The sequence below is a fragment of the Taudactylus pleione genome, unplaced genomic scaffold (genome assembly GCF_031769625.1).
Source record: "Taudactylus pleione unplaced genomic scaffold, aTauple2 ptg000660l, whole genome shotgun sequence".
Lineage (NCBI taxonomy): Eukaryota > Metazoa > Chordata > Amphibia > Anura > Myobatrachidae > Taudactylus > Taudactylus pleione.
The window spans coordinates 907,535-924,235 of NW_028285062.1; the positions used below are offsets into that span (position 1 = coordinate 907,535).

The window sequence follows — 16,701 nt, forward strand, 5'->3', positions numbered from 1 at the left end:
GGCTGGCTGGATAATCCTTATAGAACACACACTGTCACCAACGCGTTTCGACCTTATATCAGTCTTTTTCAAAAAGACTGATATAAGGTCGAAACGCGTTGGTGGGACAATGTGTGTTCTATAAGAATTATCCAGCCAGCCATTTACAGCTGGAGTGTCTTTTCAATGGAAGTTTGAAAACACGAGGTGATCCTATACTTCTATACAGATGCACAGGGTTTAAAGATACCGCTACTTACATGGAATGATCTGATTGATGTAAGCATCATCCCGTGTTCCTACAGTATACGCGCTTGTGGGTGATTCTCCTACGATCAGGGCACGATTGGTTTTGATGAAATAAGGAAGAATTGGACCCTTTTCCCATAGTTTTGAGATCCATAAATGTACTTTCAAACTTACTATACTATGAGAATATTGTTTGTTTTATTTTTTATGTCTTCGGAGAGATAATCTTGACTGAACGGGAGCATCTACATAGAGACGTGTATCAGAGTAAAGGAGGGTAATTTTTGGTGTATTACATGCATATCCTCCAACTTTATATACACCCCTACTATAGAGCGCTGAAAATGTTATTGTTTTTATTGTATATTTATTGTGGCCAGTTTCTGACAACACTGGTAAGAATTTTCAGCTGCTCCATTCCAGCGCTGATTTGACTCAGGTTGTATTCACCCCTGATCTATAGTCGGCTCGGTCATGTGTCTGTGTGGCTACTGCTGGCCCCTCTGCGCCACTCGTGTATGAGACCAGCTATATCGGCCTCTCCACATAATGACATATAGGGATGAATGAGGTCAGTAATGTTGGTGGGATCAAGAATAATGTCACAATGTTGAAGAGCTGGAGGTTTAATTCTGGATACATTCATGTTACAGATATAACGTTCTGCAATTGTTTCTTGGCCTTTAGGTTACAATTCTGATGATAATCTCTTTGAACCGCTACAAGATAATAGAGCGAGCCCTGGAGGACTCCGAGGTAATAAATGTTGTATTTGTGTATTAGAGGTAGGAAAGTCTCTGGTCGTTTTCTCTATTCTCACACGTCACGTGTGTTTCCTTCTATAAGCCGGGCCGCGCCCAATGGCAGGTTATCACTTCCGGGGACCTGTCACATGCTCATCTGGCTGGTTGTGTCCATGTTAGCCCAATGCGTGTGTGTGTGTGTGTGTGTGTGTGTGTAGCCGTAACGGATCTGCTCATTCATAGTACATAGATTTTATGTGGGGTTGTTCCAGGGGGCGTTGTGGCCCTTTATGGCGCAGTCGGTTACCTGGACCAACCTCCTCTGCAGCATCTTACAGCTGTTTTCCAGCAAATGATACATGACCATTTATGTGCCCCCCGCGTTGTCTTCTGACCCGTTTCATGTGTCTTTTTTTTTATTATTTTTTATTTTGTCAAACGTCATCATTAACATAGTCTTCATTTCAGTCCCTCGGCCGCATAGTCTGGAGAGCAGCCGGAGCGCATCCAACAGCAGCTCGCCGCTGACCCTGAAAGGTAAGAAAACCGCACGTGAGTCTGGGGGCACACACGGAGTATGACGATAGAAATATCTGGTAGAGAAGAGAATACATATTAAAACCTATCCTAGAGAACAAATAATAATAATACAATGTTGCACAGGGTTTTCTTTTAAAACAAATGGGAATAGATTACAAAGTAGAATACAGGCCTGGCCTGGTGGCCTTACCGGAGGCTCACAGATTATCATCTTACTACTGATATAAGTCATCTGATATTCACCACACATTGCGCATTGGAGCCTGTGCAGAATGTGGGCTGATTTATAGCAGAAGCCCAACACTGGCGGCAAAGAGTCACAGAGGGGACGTGTCCAATGGGAAGAGGCCAGAGAACACAACCTGGTTGGACCCTGCAGGGGGTGGGAGCGGAGAGGAGACTGTGCCCCTAGTAGAGGACACTAGTGGAGCGGATGTATAGGGAGAGATCTGTTGTATGAAGGTGACCCGGTGCAATGAGTGGTCTGCAGTAGAAAACCTGTATCAAAGGCAACAGAAAGGTGCAGTAGGATAAGGAGGAGAAGTGATTCTGCTCGGGGGTCTTGGGGGCTATGAGGAGAGAAATCAGCCAGTACTTGGAGCAATTGATGGGTTTTATTGCAGCATAAATTGTAGATACAGCCATAGAGAGGCACTAGGACCAGCGACTTCATATTTACTTATTTCTCCCATTTCTCAGAGCTGTCCCTACTATTATTATTGGTAACCTTTATATGGCGTCACACAAAGTACATAAACAGAAACCGTATGAACAAAGTGACTTACAGTACAGAACATTGCAGGACATGGGTAGGGTTTATAGATATTGCTGCATCAGCTGGCATAATACCCACATACTGTAATGCAGGGCGGCAGAACCCAAGGGGTAGATGGAGCTGTAGGTAGTGGGGAGGAGATCATGATATAAGTGAGGGAAGGAAAAGCACATGAGGGAAGAGGGCCCTGCTCGTGACAGTTTACAATTGGGGACCAGAATAATCAAGGTCATCATTGAGCATCATTTAAATTTTTTTTCCCTTTTGAAAATATTTTTACTGAAGCTCCATCAGTCTGAGCGGCTATCTCTATCGGGGCACTCAGTCTGAGCGGCTATCTCTATCGGGGCACTCAGTCTGAGCGGCTATCTCTATCGGGGCACTCAGTCTGAGCGGCTATCTCTATCTGGGCACTCAGTCTGAGCGGCTATCTCTATCGGGGCACTCAGTCTGAGCGGCTATCTCTATCGGGGCACTCAGCCGCTCAGACTATCTCTATCGGGGCACTCAGTCTGAGCGGCTATCTCTATCGGGGCACTCAGTCTGAGCGGCTATCTCTATCGGGGCACTCAGTCTGAGCGGCTATCTCTAATGTAGTATTTAGTCTGAGCGGCTATCTCTATCGGGGCACTCAGTCTGAGCCCCCCAATAAAGATCACTGTAATTGTCTCTCTTTTAATTCTGTGAATCTTATTCTGGGGAGCACCCCTGTACAGTGTAAAATGCTATAAAAAGAGTATCTGCATAGTATAACTGGTCACAAATTATAATACTCCTGTGCAGATTTATCTATTACATTTATCTATATTACTCTCCCATGTTTCAAAGAATTTGGACAAACTTCTTTTCTTTTCTTTTTTTGCACACACATGAAAATTCATTTATTGTAGGGGTAAGAAGGCAGCTTTAATGAATGAATCAATGTCTTTTTGCTCATCTAGGATCCTTGACTTTCCCTCCAGCCAGAACAGAGAGTATCAGCAACGAGGATTTGGTTCCTACCAAGGACGTTACTGCTATTCATAGGGACGCCTACCCAGGCCACGCCAACTCCACCATACTGGTTACTGGCAGTAACCCGGAGCCCGCGTCTAACAGGAACAGTCTGATCTCTTCCAACAACCCTGAAAAGAGACCACAGAGCCGTGCTGGGAGGAGGCGGCGGTCAGGCTCCCCGGGCAGCGAAATGGTGACCTTGGAAGAGTTTCTGGAGGAAAGTAAGCAGCTGTCTCCCCCCGCTGTGAGTACTAGAGGAGAACTGATCGGTGTCGGTGACAGTCTGGTCTTTATTTGTGTTTTCAGTTGACTTTGAGACGCATATGGATCTCACAATATTTAGGGTTGGACTAAAAGTGGAAATGTATGATATAATGCGTATTGCTTGTGCATAAATCACATGTATTTGGGGCACAGGTGTGTTAATTGACTAACACAATAGATCTACAGGTGGTTCTAATTATTCCTGAGGATACCTTGAAAACACGCACTGTTAGGATTCCATGAGGATGAGTTTGAGATACACTGCTCTATAGAGTGTTGTTGAGGTGTAGGATAAAGCAGAAAGGAATACTTCATTACACTTCTAAACAATTCTTATTGGAAATTCAAAGTACAGTTGAGCAGTGACTTTTATCCCAAGCTTGATGTGAGGAAGTGAAAGGTTCCAGGGATCTCTGTGCTTTTATACCCGAGGATAATGGAATTTGATCTTACCCCTCTCTCTCCTCTCCGATGGTGGCACAGTTTAAATGGCAGCAAGCTCATCAGTCTACAGCAATTTCTATTAGAGACCAACTCTCCCCACCCTTCCTCTCATTCCCCCTCACCCACACACCACGGCAAGAATCCTTCAGAACCATCATCAGGAGCCTCCTCGCCACTGCTTGAGAACTGTACAATGGGCCAGCACGCAGACCGGGCCAACAGGGGAGCGCATCTTTCTGTGCCATGCACAGTCTCACCAAACCAATATTGCAGGCCTGACCCTAATTAACCTTTTGTGCTGGTCATGCTGCCCCCTTGTGGCGAGTCGGCACTAGCCTGACCATCACCATTGCAGTCTCCTCACTCACCTGCGGGACTTTGTGGCTTCAATAAGTGTGTAGGAGACAGTGACCACTTTACCCAGATAATGATACGATCTTCACACTGCACAGAGCGGCATTAACCCTCTGTTATGTTTGCAGATTCCTTATATATTTCTGTCCCAAAGTTATGTTAGTTTTAAACTACGAGGTGACTGTATTTTCCCCTCCTCTGGCTTTACAGGTAGAAATTACTCATATGAAATGATTTATGTGTATCCTAATGTTTCTGACAGATATGCTGTGATTTTCTCCTTTATATCTGTACCGTGTGTCTGTACCCTGCACAGCGATGTTCTCCTTTATATCTGTACCGTGTGTCTGTACCCTGCACAGCGATGTTCTCCTTTATATCTGTACCGTGTGTCTGTACCCTGCACAGCGATGTTCTCCTTTATATCTGTACCGTGTGTCTGTAACCTGCACAGCGATGTTCTCCTTTATATCTGTACCGTGTGTCTGTACCCTGCACAGCGATGTTCTCCTTTATATCTGTACCGTGTGTCTGTACCCTGCACAGCGATGTTCTCCTTTATATCTGTACCGTGTGTCTGTAACCTGCACAGCGATGTTCTCCTTTATATCTGTACCGTGTGTCTATAACCTGCACAGCGAGAGCCCCTACTGCCACCAGTAATAAATAATGCTGCATTGGCCATATAGGCTGATGCCGCATCACCAGCAAACTTCCCATTGTGCCCCCAGAGCAGGAGATGGAGGTTCGGGTGCAGGTAAAGCCGGGGGACCCTGCACGACCTGCCTACTCTTTTTGTTGCTCCTTTCTAAATGAAAAGTCAACTTTTATCTCTAGTTTTATTATTCACCATAAAGTTTACTCATGAGTTAAGACATTGTTTCCCCGGTATTAATTAGCTGTATGCACAATCACATTCCCAGCAATAACAGACTATGGGGGATAATGTAATAGGGTGCGAGTTTAGTAAAGTAGCACCATTCTGGCGACTTTCAAGCCACTGTATGTATTAGAATGCAACTATAGCCAAACTCAACAGAATCTCACCCCAGATGTTAAACATACAATTTGTAATAGCAAGATGTAAATTTGTCAGAATAATTTGCTAAATAGACTGTCCTGTTTCCCACTGCGCCACTTCTGTTTTAATGATTTAAATAAGTAATTTTAAGTAAAAAAAAAAGTGGGTTCCCCCCCATCCCCTCTAAGCATTGCAGCACAAGTGCTTCTGCCTAGGCTGGTGTTGAAAAAATTGGGGATTGGGAGATACACAGCGTGAGACCCCCCAATTTTTCCACTTCCAGCACTAGGCATGACCACCTAGGGCTAATGGAAGCGTAGAAAGAGACATGTAGTTGGCACCAGCCGTAGACCAGTTGTACCGGGGCTGGTATCCAAAGGGGAACGGGGCCTGCAAATAAAAAATTCAGGCATGCAGGCACTTGTGGTTACATTATACCCAGACAGCATTGCTTGGGACCAGTAGACCACCTGTAAAGAACATTATTGTTAATAGTATTATTTACAGATTACCTCTTTACCCAAAGCCCCTGGGGTACAAAGAAGAGCTCTAGTGCTATTGGAACTATGGCTGGTTGGGGCCCACCAGTATCTGACTGTGGCTGAAGGGCCCACTGGAGGAATGGCACTGGTCCATGCTTAAGGGATGTGGCCAGCCACCAGAGGCCTGGCCAACCATTAGAGAGGACACAGCCTGCAGACAACATGGCCGCTACAGTGCATGGATCCTTTATAAATATAAATTTATATATCAAATTGAAAGTTCATACACAATAATCTACCATCCTGTGATTTATCCATCTCTCTGTTTCCTAGGATGCATCAAGCAATCGGGATGACATGCTAGGTGATTACTTTAAGAAGACCGGTGACCCTCCTGACTTTGGAAGCCCATTGGTTCAGCCCAGTTACAGAGACTGTTTAGCCATGCCAACAAACTATGTGAGCCCATCAGTCAAAGTATCAGGCGATGCGACAGGTGGCACGGCGGGCAAGCCAGGCCAGTCTGTTAAGCCCAGTCTGCGACAAATGGATCCGGCTGGTAATCCAGCTGCTTTGCTTAGAAGACCACAAGAGCAGCTCTCTGTCCTGGTGTCTAAGCAAACCCCTGAACCCCAACATCCCGGGTGGATGTGCAGCAGGAGAAACTCCCTCAGCAGGTCTTTTAGCTTGGCCACCGCCGACCTCCTGAAGGCCAATGGTCCCGATATGAACAGAATGGAGAAGACAGAGATAGAGACTCCTATGGGGAAGGATTTTAGCAGTAATATACTGAGAACATCGACACCAGCTGGCTCCCCGAGGGACAGACCACAATCTGCGAGGATGTCCAACCCACAACGAGGGGATGATTTGCGCTGCCAATCTCTAGATACACGCCGCCTGTCTTTGGCCGTCCCCAAAGAAAATAGGACACTACAACCAGCCCTGTCACCTAGCAGCCTGCAGCAACCATATACATCTGCCCACACTGCTGGCAGGGGTAAGCCTAGAACCGTCTCTCGCTTCGGAGAAGTGGCCATGGTTTCGCCGGTCAGACCGATATCCAGCATCCCAGAAGTCGATGGTCAGGCGACTACTGTCACTTCTAAGCTGCCAGGCTCTTCTTTCGATTGCCACCCTATACCAACCACTGAGGACGACCCCAACAAAGGAACGTCTCCCAAAAGTACTCCTGCCTCTCCAGATCCCAATGCAGACCCACAGACTGTTTGGTACGAGTATGGTTGTGTGTGATCGTCACTATTCATAGAGAACAAACTTACTGTGTCACCTTTTACACTTTCTTGACATGGAATTTTCAGCACAAATTATTTCCGAGTTTCATTTAATCAGATTCAGGTTTCCATAAACAAGGAGAGCACAGAGCTATGAGGCGCTGACTGATGTGTGCGTCAGACTGCTTGCACGCGCAGCTAATATCTGCAGCATCACCGCCTGCTTGCTGCACCAATCCGTCACCTTGTGTCCAGGAACAGTGCTGCACCAATACGTCACCTTGTGTCCAGGAACAGTGCTGCACCAATCCGTCACCTTGTATCCAGGAACAGTGCTGCACCAATCCGTCACCTTGGATCCAGGAACAGTGCTGCACCAATCCGTCACCTTGGATCCAGGAACAGTGCTGCACCAATCCGTCACCTTGTATCCAGGAACAGTGCTGCACCAATCCGTCACCTTGTATCCAGGAACAGTGCTGCACCAATACGTCACCTTGTGTCCAGGAACAGTGCTGCACCAATACCTTGTATCCAGGAACAGTGCTGCACCAATCCGTCACCTTGTGTCCAGGAACAGTGCTGCACCAATACGTCACCTTGTGTCCAGGAACAGTGCTGCACCAATACCTTGTATCCAGGAACAGTGCTGCACCAATACATCACCTTGTGTCCAGGAACAGTGCTGCACCAATACGTCACCTTGTGTCCAGGAACAGTGCTGCACCAATACGTCACCTTGAATCCAGGAACAGTGCTGCACCAATACGTCACCTTGGATCCAGGAACAGTGCTGCACCAATACGTCACCTTGTATCCAGGAACAGTCCTGCACCAATACGTCACCTTGTATCCAGGAACAGTCCTGCACTATTACCTTGTATTCAAGAACAGTCCTGCACATGCACAAAGATAACCATGCAATAAGGTTACAGCAGACTGCACGATGCATCTGAACTGTTTGCTACTGAGAGGCAAAGTTATTGCCGTCTAGACTTGCACAGGCAGGGGTAGAATAAAGGGTTAATGGTCTTTATTATGCTAAATGCCAAAAATGTCTTTTGTACAGAAATTCTGTGCTCGCTGTAGATCTCTATCTGGTGCTTATAATGTTGGTACTCCCACTGCAGGACGATTCATCACTAATAATCTGCACAGGTTCCTCAGCATTGTCATTTAAGGAATTCACTATAACATTTCTCTGCAGCAGCAGCTGACATTGCTGGCAATGCATATATACAGGACATTACTGGCAATGTCCTGTATATATGCATTGCCAGTAATGTCCTGTGTGTATGTATATATATATATATATATATATATATGCATTGCCAGTAATGTCCTGTGTATATATATGCATTGCCAGTAATGTCCTGTGTATGTATATATATGCATTGCCAGTAATGTCCTGTGTGTGTATGTATGTATGTATATATATATATATATATATATATATGCATTGCCAGTAATGTCCTGTGTATATATATATATATATATGCATTGCCAGTAATGTCCTGTATATATATGCATTGCCAGTAATGTCCTGTATATATATATGCATTGCCAGTAATGTCCTGTATATATATGCATTGCCAGTAATGTCCTGTATATATCTGCATTGCCAGTAATGTCCTGTATATATCTGCATTGCCAGTAATGTCCTGTATATATGCGTTCCTGGTGCTTCCACCTTCATTCCAAAATCATCCACACTTTCTTTATCCTTCCATAAATCCCATCTACATTCTTTACACTTCTCACTGTGCAGACCAGAAGAGGAATATTGAACATACAATGAATTAGATATGCAGATTAATATTATAGTTACAGACTCACGTTGCACATAGATTTTTGTAAAATAAAAAAAAATATTATATTTTATCATTGTTTAATTTATTGAACTGTTACTACTGAATATTTACGATTTATAGCACATTGGTGGTGACTGCAAGATATATTCTGAAATATATATATTGCATTAGGAATCATGACAGTCAGGTCCCTACGGTCAGGTGACAGGCAGGTCCCTACTGACAGGCGACAGGCTGCACTGCAACACTTAGTGTAACTACCGTGCAGCAGGTTTGTGCCTACAAGAGACCTATAGAAAGATAGTGTCTGGTATATACGGAGCCCTGTCTATGCTGCTGAGGAGACAGGTGCCGGAGGTTCTGCGAGATATATATTTCTGTATTTACAGATCCGTTTTACTTGTTAATTATCCGTTTAGTTACTTTGTTACATGTGAAGAGATTGGTAAGGGTCAGTGAGATCCGCGCAGTAACCTGTTGTGCGACAGTCGGCATTGGTACACGTGCGCTTTATGAAATTTACCTTTGCAACTTGAGAGACGCTGTTATTATCCTCCTGAACCAGGGAGAACCGAAGTCCTATTAGGGGCAGATGGACTAGGGCAATATTTGTTAGTCACCCTGGTGCATCCGATGTGTAATACTACTAATTACATGGCAGCTATGCCAGTCAGGGCACGCCCGCAGCGGGCGACGGGATATGAACACTGAATAGTCTTGTGCAACTGGATCTGTACATAGGATGTAAATGATTGTATTGTACAGTATTGCTATGTAAATAATGCTTGTGATTAAATTAATTTGCAGACAATAGCTGCTCACTGACCCGTTCCAGGGCGGGATGGGTGTTACTCCCACTGCTAGGAGTATCTGCCACACACAGGGCACTATATTCTCACATACACGGCCATGGATCTGTCACATGCAACGTTTACTCCTGACATTCGCTGTTGCCAACTCATCGTTCCGACCATGGTTCTGTCAGATCTCTATAATGTAATCCAGGTCCGAGTTGTACTTGCTGTATGGAGATGTATGAAATAAAAGTGTTTTCCTGTATCCGGCTCCTCTGTGTGTAGTGAATTATTAGTGCTGATTTAGTCGGGAACGATTGGTCGACATTTATCATGCTGACATGGATATGTCGACGAACGGTCCCTGGTGGTCTAGCGGTGTCTTATGTTCTCCCAGCAGCTTCTTCTGGGTCCTGGCGCGATGTCGCTGTGGCGTCTGGTGAGTAATAAACCCCTAACCCTCGCACTACAGCCTAACGCTAACCCTCCCGAGGGCGCTTAACGCTAACCGTTGGCATCTTCAGACTGTCAACATTTTACAAGGTGCCGGTCGACAGTTTGAACCATATCGACATTGTGGTGCTTACATGGTTACTGTCGACATTCTGACCAGACACCGTGATAATTAAAAATTTGTATTTCAAATTCATATCCTCCGATTAATAGTAGATGCTCTGGGAGGAGTGTTATTCATTGCTTCCCCTGCCACGTACATAAATGAATGATCTGCAGCTTAGGAGCCGAGAGAGAGGCCTCTGATGTAAATGCGCCCAGTTCTGGGGTAGGAAGCCGCCATTGTGCACCAGGGAAGTGTCTGACACCTGCAGGGGATGGATGGTAATGCAGCTTCTCTCTAGCAGAACGCAGTTACATCACCAGGAGGCCAGGTCCCTGCTGCTCTCAGTATAATATGCAGGCGCTGAGCCAACACACAATTAGAGAGAGATGCAGACTGAGTGGCCCTTACCTAATACTCTGCCCTGTGCTGCTTGTATAAATAATGGCTATTGCAGGGCGGCATTAGAGTACAAGCAGAAATAAACAGGCGCTATCCACCTATTATCATTAACAGTCATTACACAATCCAGACACTACAGCTAACAAGTATTAGCAATAAATAGGTGAATACGGAGCAATGATCCCGGGAACCTAGTGTAACAGACACATGAAAGCTAGCACAGAAGGGACAATGGTACAGCCGCCTACTACTAAGTATTGATCTGTGCTTCAGACAGGTTTGGGCTGGCGGATAATGGGGTCAGTGGTTACTGCAAAGTAAAAAGTGCAGTGTGGCTGGTACTAGAGTATAATGATATGGCTCACAATGGCGTCTCTGTAATGTGGCCAGTACTAGAGTATAATGATATGGCTGACAATGGCGTCTCTGTAATGTGGCCGGTACTAAAGTACAATGATATGGCTGGCAATGGGGTCTGTGTAATGTGGCCGGCCCTAGAGTATAATGATATGGCTGACAATGACGTTTCGAGTAATGTGGCCGGCCCTAGAGTATAATGATATGGCTGACAATGGCGTCTGTGTAATGTAGCCGGCCCTAGAGTATAATGATATGGCTGACAATGGCATCTGTGTAATGTGGCCGGTACGAGAGTATAATGATATGGCTGACAATGACATCTGTGTAATGTGGCTGGTACTAGAGTATAATGATATGGCTGACAATGGCGCATGTGTAATGTGGCTGGTACTAGAGTATAACGATATGAGTCTGTGTAATGTGGCCGGTACTAGAGTATAATGATATGGCTGACAATGGCTTCTGTGTAATGTGGCCGGCCCTAGAGTATAATGATATGGCTGACAATGACGTTTCGAGTAATGTGGCCGATCCTAGAGTACAATGAGATGGCTGACAATGGCGTCTGTGTAATGTGGCCGATCCTAGAGTATAATGATATGGCTGACAATGGCTTCTGTGTACTGTGGCCGGTACTAGAGTATAATGATATGGCTGACAATGGCTTCTGTGTAATGTGGCCGGTACTAGAGTACAATGATATGGCTGACAATGGCTTCTGTGTAATGTGGCCGGCCCTAGAGTATAATGATATGGCTGACAATGACGTTTCGAGTAATGTAGCCGGTACTAGAGTACAATGATATGGCTGACAATGGCATCTGTGCAATGTGGCCGGTACTAGAGTACAATGATATGGCGTCTGAGTAATGTAGCCGGTACTAGAGTACAATGATATGGCTGACAATGGCTTCTGTGTAATGTGGCCGGCCCTAGAGTATAATGATATGGCTGACAATGGCTTCTGTGTACTGTGGCCGGCCCTAGAGTATAATGATATGGCTGACAATGGCTTCTGTGTACTGTGGCCGGTACTAGAGTATAACGATATGAGTCTGTGTAATGTGGCCGGTACTAGAGTACAATGATATGGCTGACAATGACGTTTCGAGTAATGTGGCCGGCCTTAGAGTATAATGATATGGCTGACAATGGCGTCTGTGTAATGTGGCCGGTACTAGACTACAATGATATGGCTGACAATGGCTTCTGTGTACTGTGGCCGGCCCTAGAGTACAATGATATGGCTGACAATGGCATCTGTGTAATGTGGCCGGTACTAGAGTATAATGATATGGCTAACAATGGGGTCTGTGTAATGTGACCGGTACTAGAGTACAATGATATGGCTGACAATGGCTTCTGTGTAATGTGACCGGTACTAGAGTATAACGATATGAGTCTGTGTAATGTAGCCGGTACTAGAGTATAATGATATGGCTGACAATGGCTTCTGTGTAATGTGGCCGGTACTAGAGTACAATGATATGGCTGACAATGGCTTCTGTGTAATGTGGCCGGTACTAGAGTACAATGATATGGCTGACAATGGCTTCTGTGTAATGTGGCCGGCCCTAGAGTATAATGATATGGCTGACAATGATGTTTCGAGTAATGTGGCCGGCCCTAGAGTATAATGATATGGCTGACAATGGCGTCTGTGTAATGTGGCCGGTACTAGACTACAATGATATGGCTGACAATGGCGTCTGTGTAATGTGACCGGTACTAGAGTATAACGATATGAGTCTGTGTAATGTGGCCGGTACTAGAGTACAATGATATGGCTGACAATGGCTTCTGTGTAATGTGGCCGGTACTAGAGTACAATGATATGGCTGACAATGGCTTCTGTGTAATGTGGCCGGCCCTAGAGTATAATGATATGGCTGACAATGATGTTTCGAGTAATGTGGCCGGCCCTAGAGTATAATGATATGGCTGACAATGGCGTCTGTGTAATGTGGCCGGTACTAGACTACAATGATATGGCTGACAATGGCGTCTGTGTAATGTGGCCGGTACTAGAGTATAACGATATGAGTCTGTGTAATGTGGCCGGTACTAGAGTATAATGATATGGCTGACAATGGCTTCTGTGCAATGTGGCTGGTACTAGAGTACAATGAGATGGCTGACAATGGCGTCTGTGTAATGTGGCCGGTACTAGACTACAATGATATGGCTGACAATGGCGTCTAGTACCGGCCACATTACACAGACACCATTGTCAGCCATATCATTATACTCTAGTACCGGCCACATTACACAGAGTATAATGATATGGCTGACAATGGTGTCTGTGTAATGTGGGTGGCACTATAGTATAATGATGTGGCTGATAATGGGGTCTGTGCAATATAGTAGATGGACTCCGCTAGCACAAATGTCTACAGCTCATGGTAAATATTTATCAATGGGTGATAGAACAATGGTGAAAGTGTGAAGATATAAGTGGCCATTTATGACCTTCCGAGCCCTCATCTGTGGCCCCCAGCTCCTATTATTTGTTATTTATTTAGTACCAGTTATGTATATAGCGCACACATATGGCCTGATTCAGAGCCGGACGCTCTGACAGAGCGCTCGCTCTGAATCAGGGCCGGCCTTCTGGTTTTTTTAGAGCGGCCTCCTGGCCGCTCGCATAGCTGTGGGTGACCACCCACAGCTATAGCGAGCGGCCAGGAAGATGGTCGCGATGGTCAAGACCATCGCGACCATCGGGCTTGCGACGCGACCCTTGTGGTAGGGTCTCGTTGCCGCAAGCCACAGAGAGATTTCGGCTCTAACAGAGCCGAAATCTCTCCCACTGACATCACTCGTGATGTCAGTGGGGCCGGCCCCAGACGGTAGGCGTTCCTATGGGAACGCCTCCGTCTGGGCAGCCACGCCCCTGGCCCGCCCACCAAAGGGGGCGTGCTGTCACTCAACATCGACAGCACGCCCCCTTTGGTACGAGACCCGGAACGACTGTTTGCCCGTCGCTATCCGGGTCTCGCACATGCGCACGACAGAGCCGGCTCGATCGTGTGCATGCGCACTGGGCCACCATCGACCCGCTTGTGAGCGGGTCTGTATCAGGCCCATATTCACATCAGTCCCTGCCCCAGTGGAGCTTACACTCTATATTCCCTACCACAATTAAGCTAACAGCCTATTTTTGGAGTGTGAGAGGAAACCGGAACATCCAGTGGAAACCCATGCAGGCACAGGGAGAATATACAAACTCCACACAGTTAGGGCCTTAGTTGGATTTTAAATGCAAATACTTGATCTATGGTCATAGATCAATATAATGCGCTCAGAACCTATAACTGGATAGTGTATATTTAGTTGTAGGTATGTGATTTACTGATATTCGAAACTCGATATGTTGTTATAAGACTTTATTTGGATAAAGGTGGAAACTAATAAACTAAAGGATGGTAGTTCATTGACTGAATATGACAGTCAATTTGTGGGACATATGCCGTATATTGGCAATGTTAAGTCTCTGAAGGCAAAAATAGGGGGGTTGATAAAAACAAGAAAAAAAGAAAGAAAAATGCAAAATCAATCACTATTGATCTGTTGAAGCAATGGTGCTTCAGTGGTGAAGCAGGAACTGGAGACCATAAAGTTCACAGTCAGTATTATGATGTAATTGAATGTTGGTGCGGCGTCCCGCACTTATGAAAAAATAATTAATTAAAGGGGGCTGCTGATGGATGATTCACAGCTGGCGGTTCTTAATATGATCTTCCCGGGGTAAGTAGTACGGACCCTATTCCGAGTGTGTGGAGGTGTGTTACCAAACCCTAACGTGGCCGTAGAGCGCACCCGCAGCTCACCCGGCAGTGCCAGGTAGTCTGTGGTGCGTCCCGCCGGTCCGCGGTCAGGTATGCAGCAGGAGGGGGAGAGACTGCTGTGGTGCTGGATACCAGGCACCGTCTCCCCTACCTTCACTGTGGACTCACCTCCCAGGGACTCAGCAGAAGAGGGTGCAGGGGAGGGGAGATCAGCAAAAAAACTAGGACAAAATCATGCACAACTAGAGGGACAGGCATCTTTAATCTAAGTACATTCAAATTAACAGAGGATCACATAACAGTATTAGATAAAGGACTCAAATTTGCCCCTACTACTCAACCTGACAAGTTCAATACATATTTAGATGTACACAAATTTGCTAGGAAGTTGACCCTGAAAAGATTTTTCCATCATAAACCCTTACCCCAATACCAACCGGCTCAGGATGAATTTTTGCACACAGGACTTCAACCACCTTCCAAATTTTATCCCATCCAAGCTACGGGGAACCACATTGCAACATTTACTAATATGCTGGTTAAAGACCTTGAAAATCTGTGCGACAAAACAGAAAAACCTTATTCAAAACATAAGAATTTGACCAAGAGAGAATTATTAGCACTCAAGGAGTTGAGACAAAATACTGAAATAATCATAAAACCAGCAGATAAGGGGGGGGGTATAGTGATTCTAAATAAAGATAAGTACATTTAAGAAGCAGAGAGGATCTTAAATGACCCATCCACATATGAATTACTACCCGGTGATCCCACACAAAAGTACCAACACGAACTCAGGTCACTACTAAAGGAGGGTCTGGATAAAGGGATCCTAAACCAGAAAGAATATGATTTCATAGACAGTAAACACCCCATCATTCCACTCTTTTACCATCTCCCAAAAGTCCACAAAGACCCCACTAATCCACCCGGCCGACCAATAATATTGGGGATTAAATCATTAACTTCAAATTTATCACAATATCTGGACAAATATCTACAACCATATGTAAAAATTCAGAAATCTCACCTCAAGGATACCACAAGTATTCTTAATAGACTCAGGACTGTAGACTGGAATGAGAACTTATGGTTGGCAACGAGTGACGTCACTTCCTTGTATTCCGTAATCAGACACACTCAAGGTGTGGACAGCATCAAGTATTTCCTTAAAAATGACCCAAATATGAACCCAACACAAGCTGATTTTATTTTAAAGAGCATATCATTTATTTTATCACACAATTACCTGTGGTTTGGAGATAGATTTTATCTACAGACTACGGGCACGGCGATGGGGACGAGGTTTGCGCCAAGTTATGCCAACCTTTTCATGAGTCACTGGGAGGACCAATACATTTGGTCCAAAAGTGACTTTGGCGCAAACCTCGTTCTCTGGGCTCGCTACATCGATGATGTGATCTTCATATGGCAAGGGAATGAAGAGTCACTTATATCATTTACCCAATACATTAATACCAATAACCACAATTTACAATTCACAACTAATTACAGTAAAAATAAAATTGAATTTTTAGATTTGAACATCTTTATAGAGAACAATGACATTCATACTAGCACACATCATAAAAAAGTTGATGTCAACAGCTTTTTCTTAGCCACAAGCAACCATAATCCCATCTGGCTTGACAGTATACCGACAAACCAATTTAAAAGACTTAGGCGAAATTGCTCCAGACCAGAAGATTTCACAATACAAAGTGAACAACTTAAATCACAACTTCTAGAAAAAAGATATGACATAAAAAAAGTAGAGTCAGCTTTCCAGACAGTACTGGAAAGTGACCAAGATCCTCTCTTAACATATAGACCAAAGCCAGATACAAATGGAGATAAAGATATTTATTTTATCACTGAGTATAGCAACCAAGCTAATCACATTAAAAA

General features: G+C 44.9%; 2 protein-coding genes across 6 annotated transcripts in view; one reads left to right on the forward strand and one right to left on the reverse strand.

Moving 5' to 3' along the window:
* Nucleotides 1–8,319, forward strand: part of CCDC88C (coiled-coil and HOOK domain protein 88C) — a 101,774-nt gene extending 93,455 nt beyond the window's left edge. Inside the window, exons 27-31 of one of the 2 annotated variants that reach the window (XM_088455544.1) lie at nt 916–984; nt 1,440–1,508; nt 3,228–3,530; nt 4,023–4,240; nt 6,181–8,319. In XM_088455544.1, coding sequence (XP_088311670.1) covers nt 916–984; nt 1,440–1,508; nt 3,228–3,530; nt 4,023–4,240; nt 6,181–7,101 — 1,580 coding nt within the window. In that variant the 3' untranslated portion in view covers nt 7,102–8,319. The remainder of the gene's footprint in view (nt 1–915; nt 985–1,439; nt 1,509–3,227; nt 3,531–4,022; nt 4,241–6,180) is intronic. The other variant, XM_088455543.1, reaches the window with a different exon arrangement.
* Nucleotides 839–16,701, reverse strand: part of DGLUCY (D-glutamate cyclase) — a 110,003-nt gene continuing 94,140 nt past the window's right edge. For all 4 annotated transcript variants that reach the window (XM_088455546.1, XM_088455545.1, XM_088455548.1 and 1 more), the window contains exon 14: nt 839–1,501. The gene's annotated coding sequence lies outside the window, so the exon portion shown is untranslated. The remainder of the gene's footprint in view (nt 1,502–16,701) is intronic.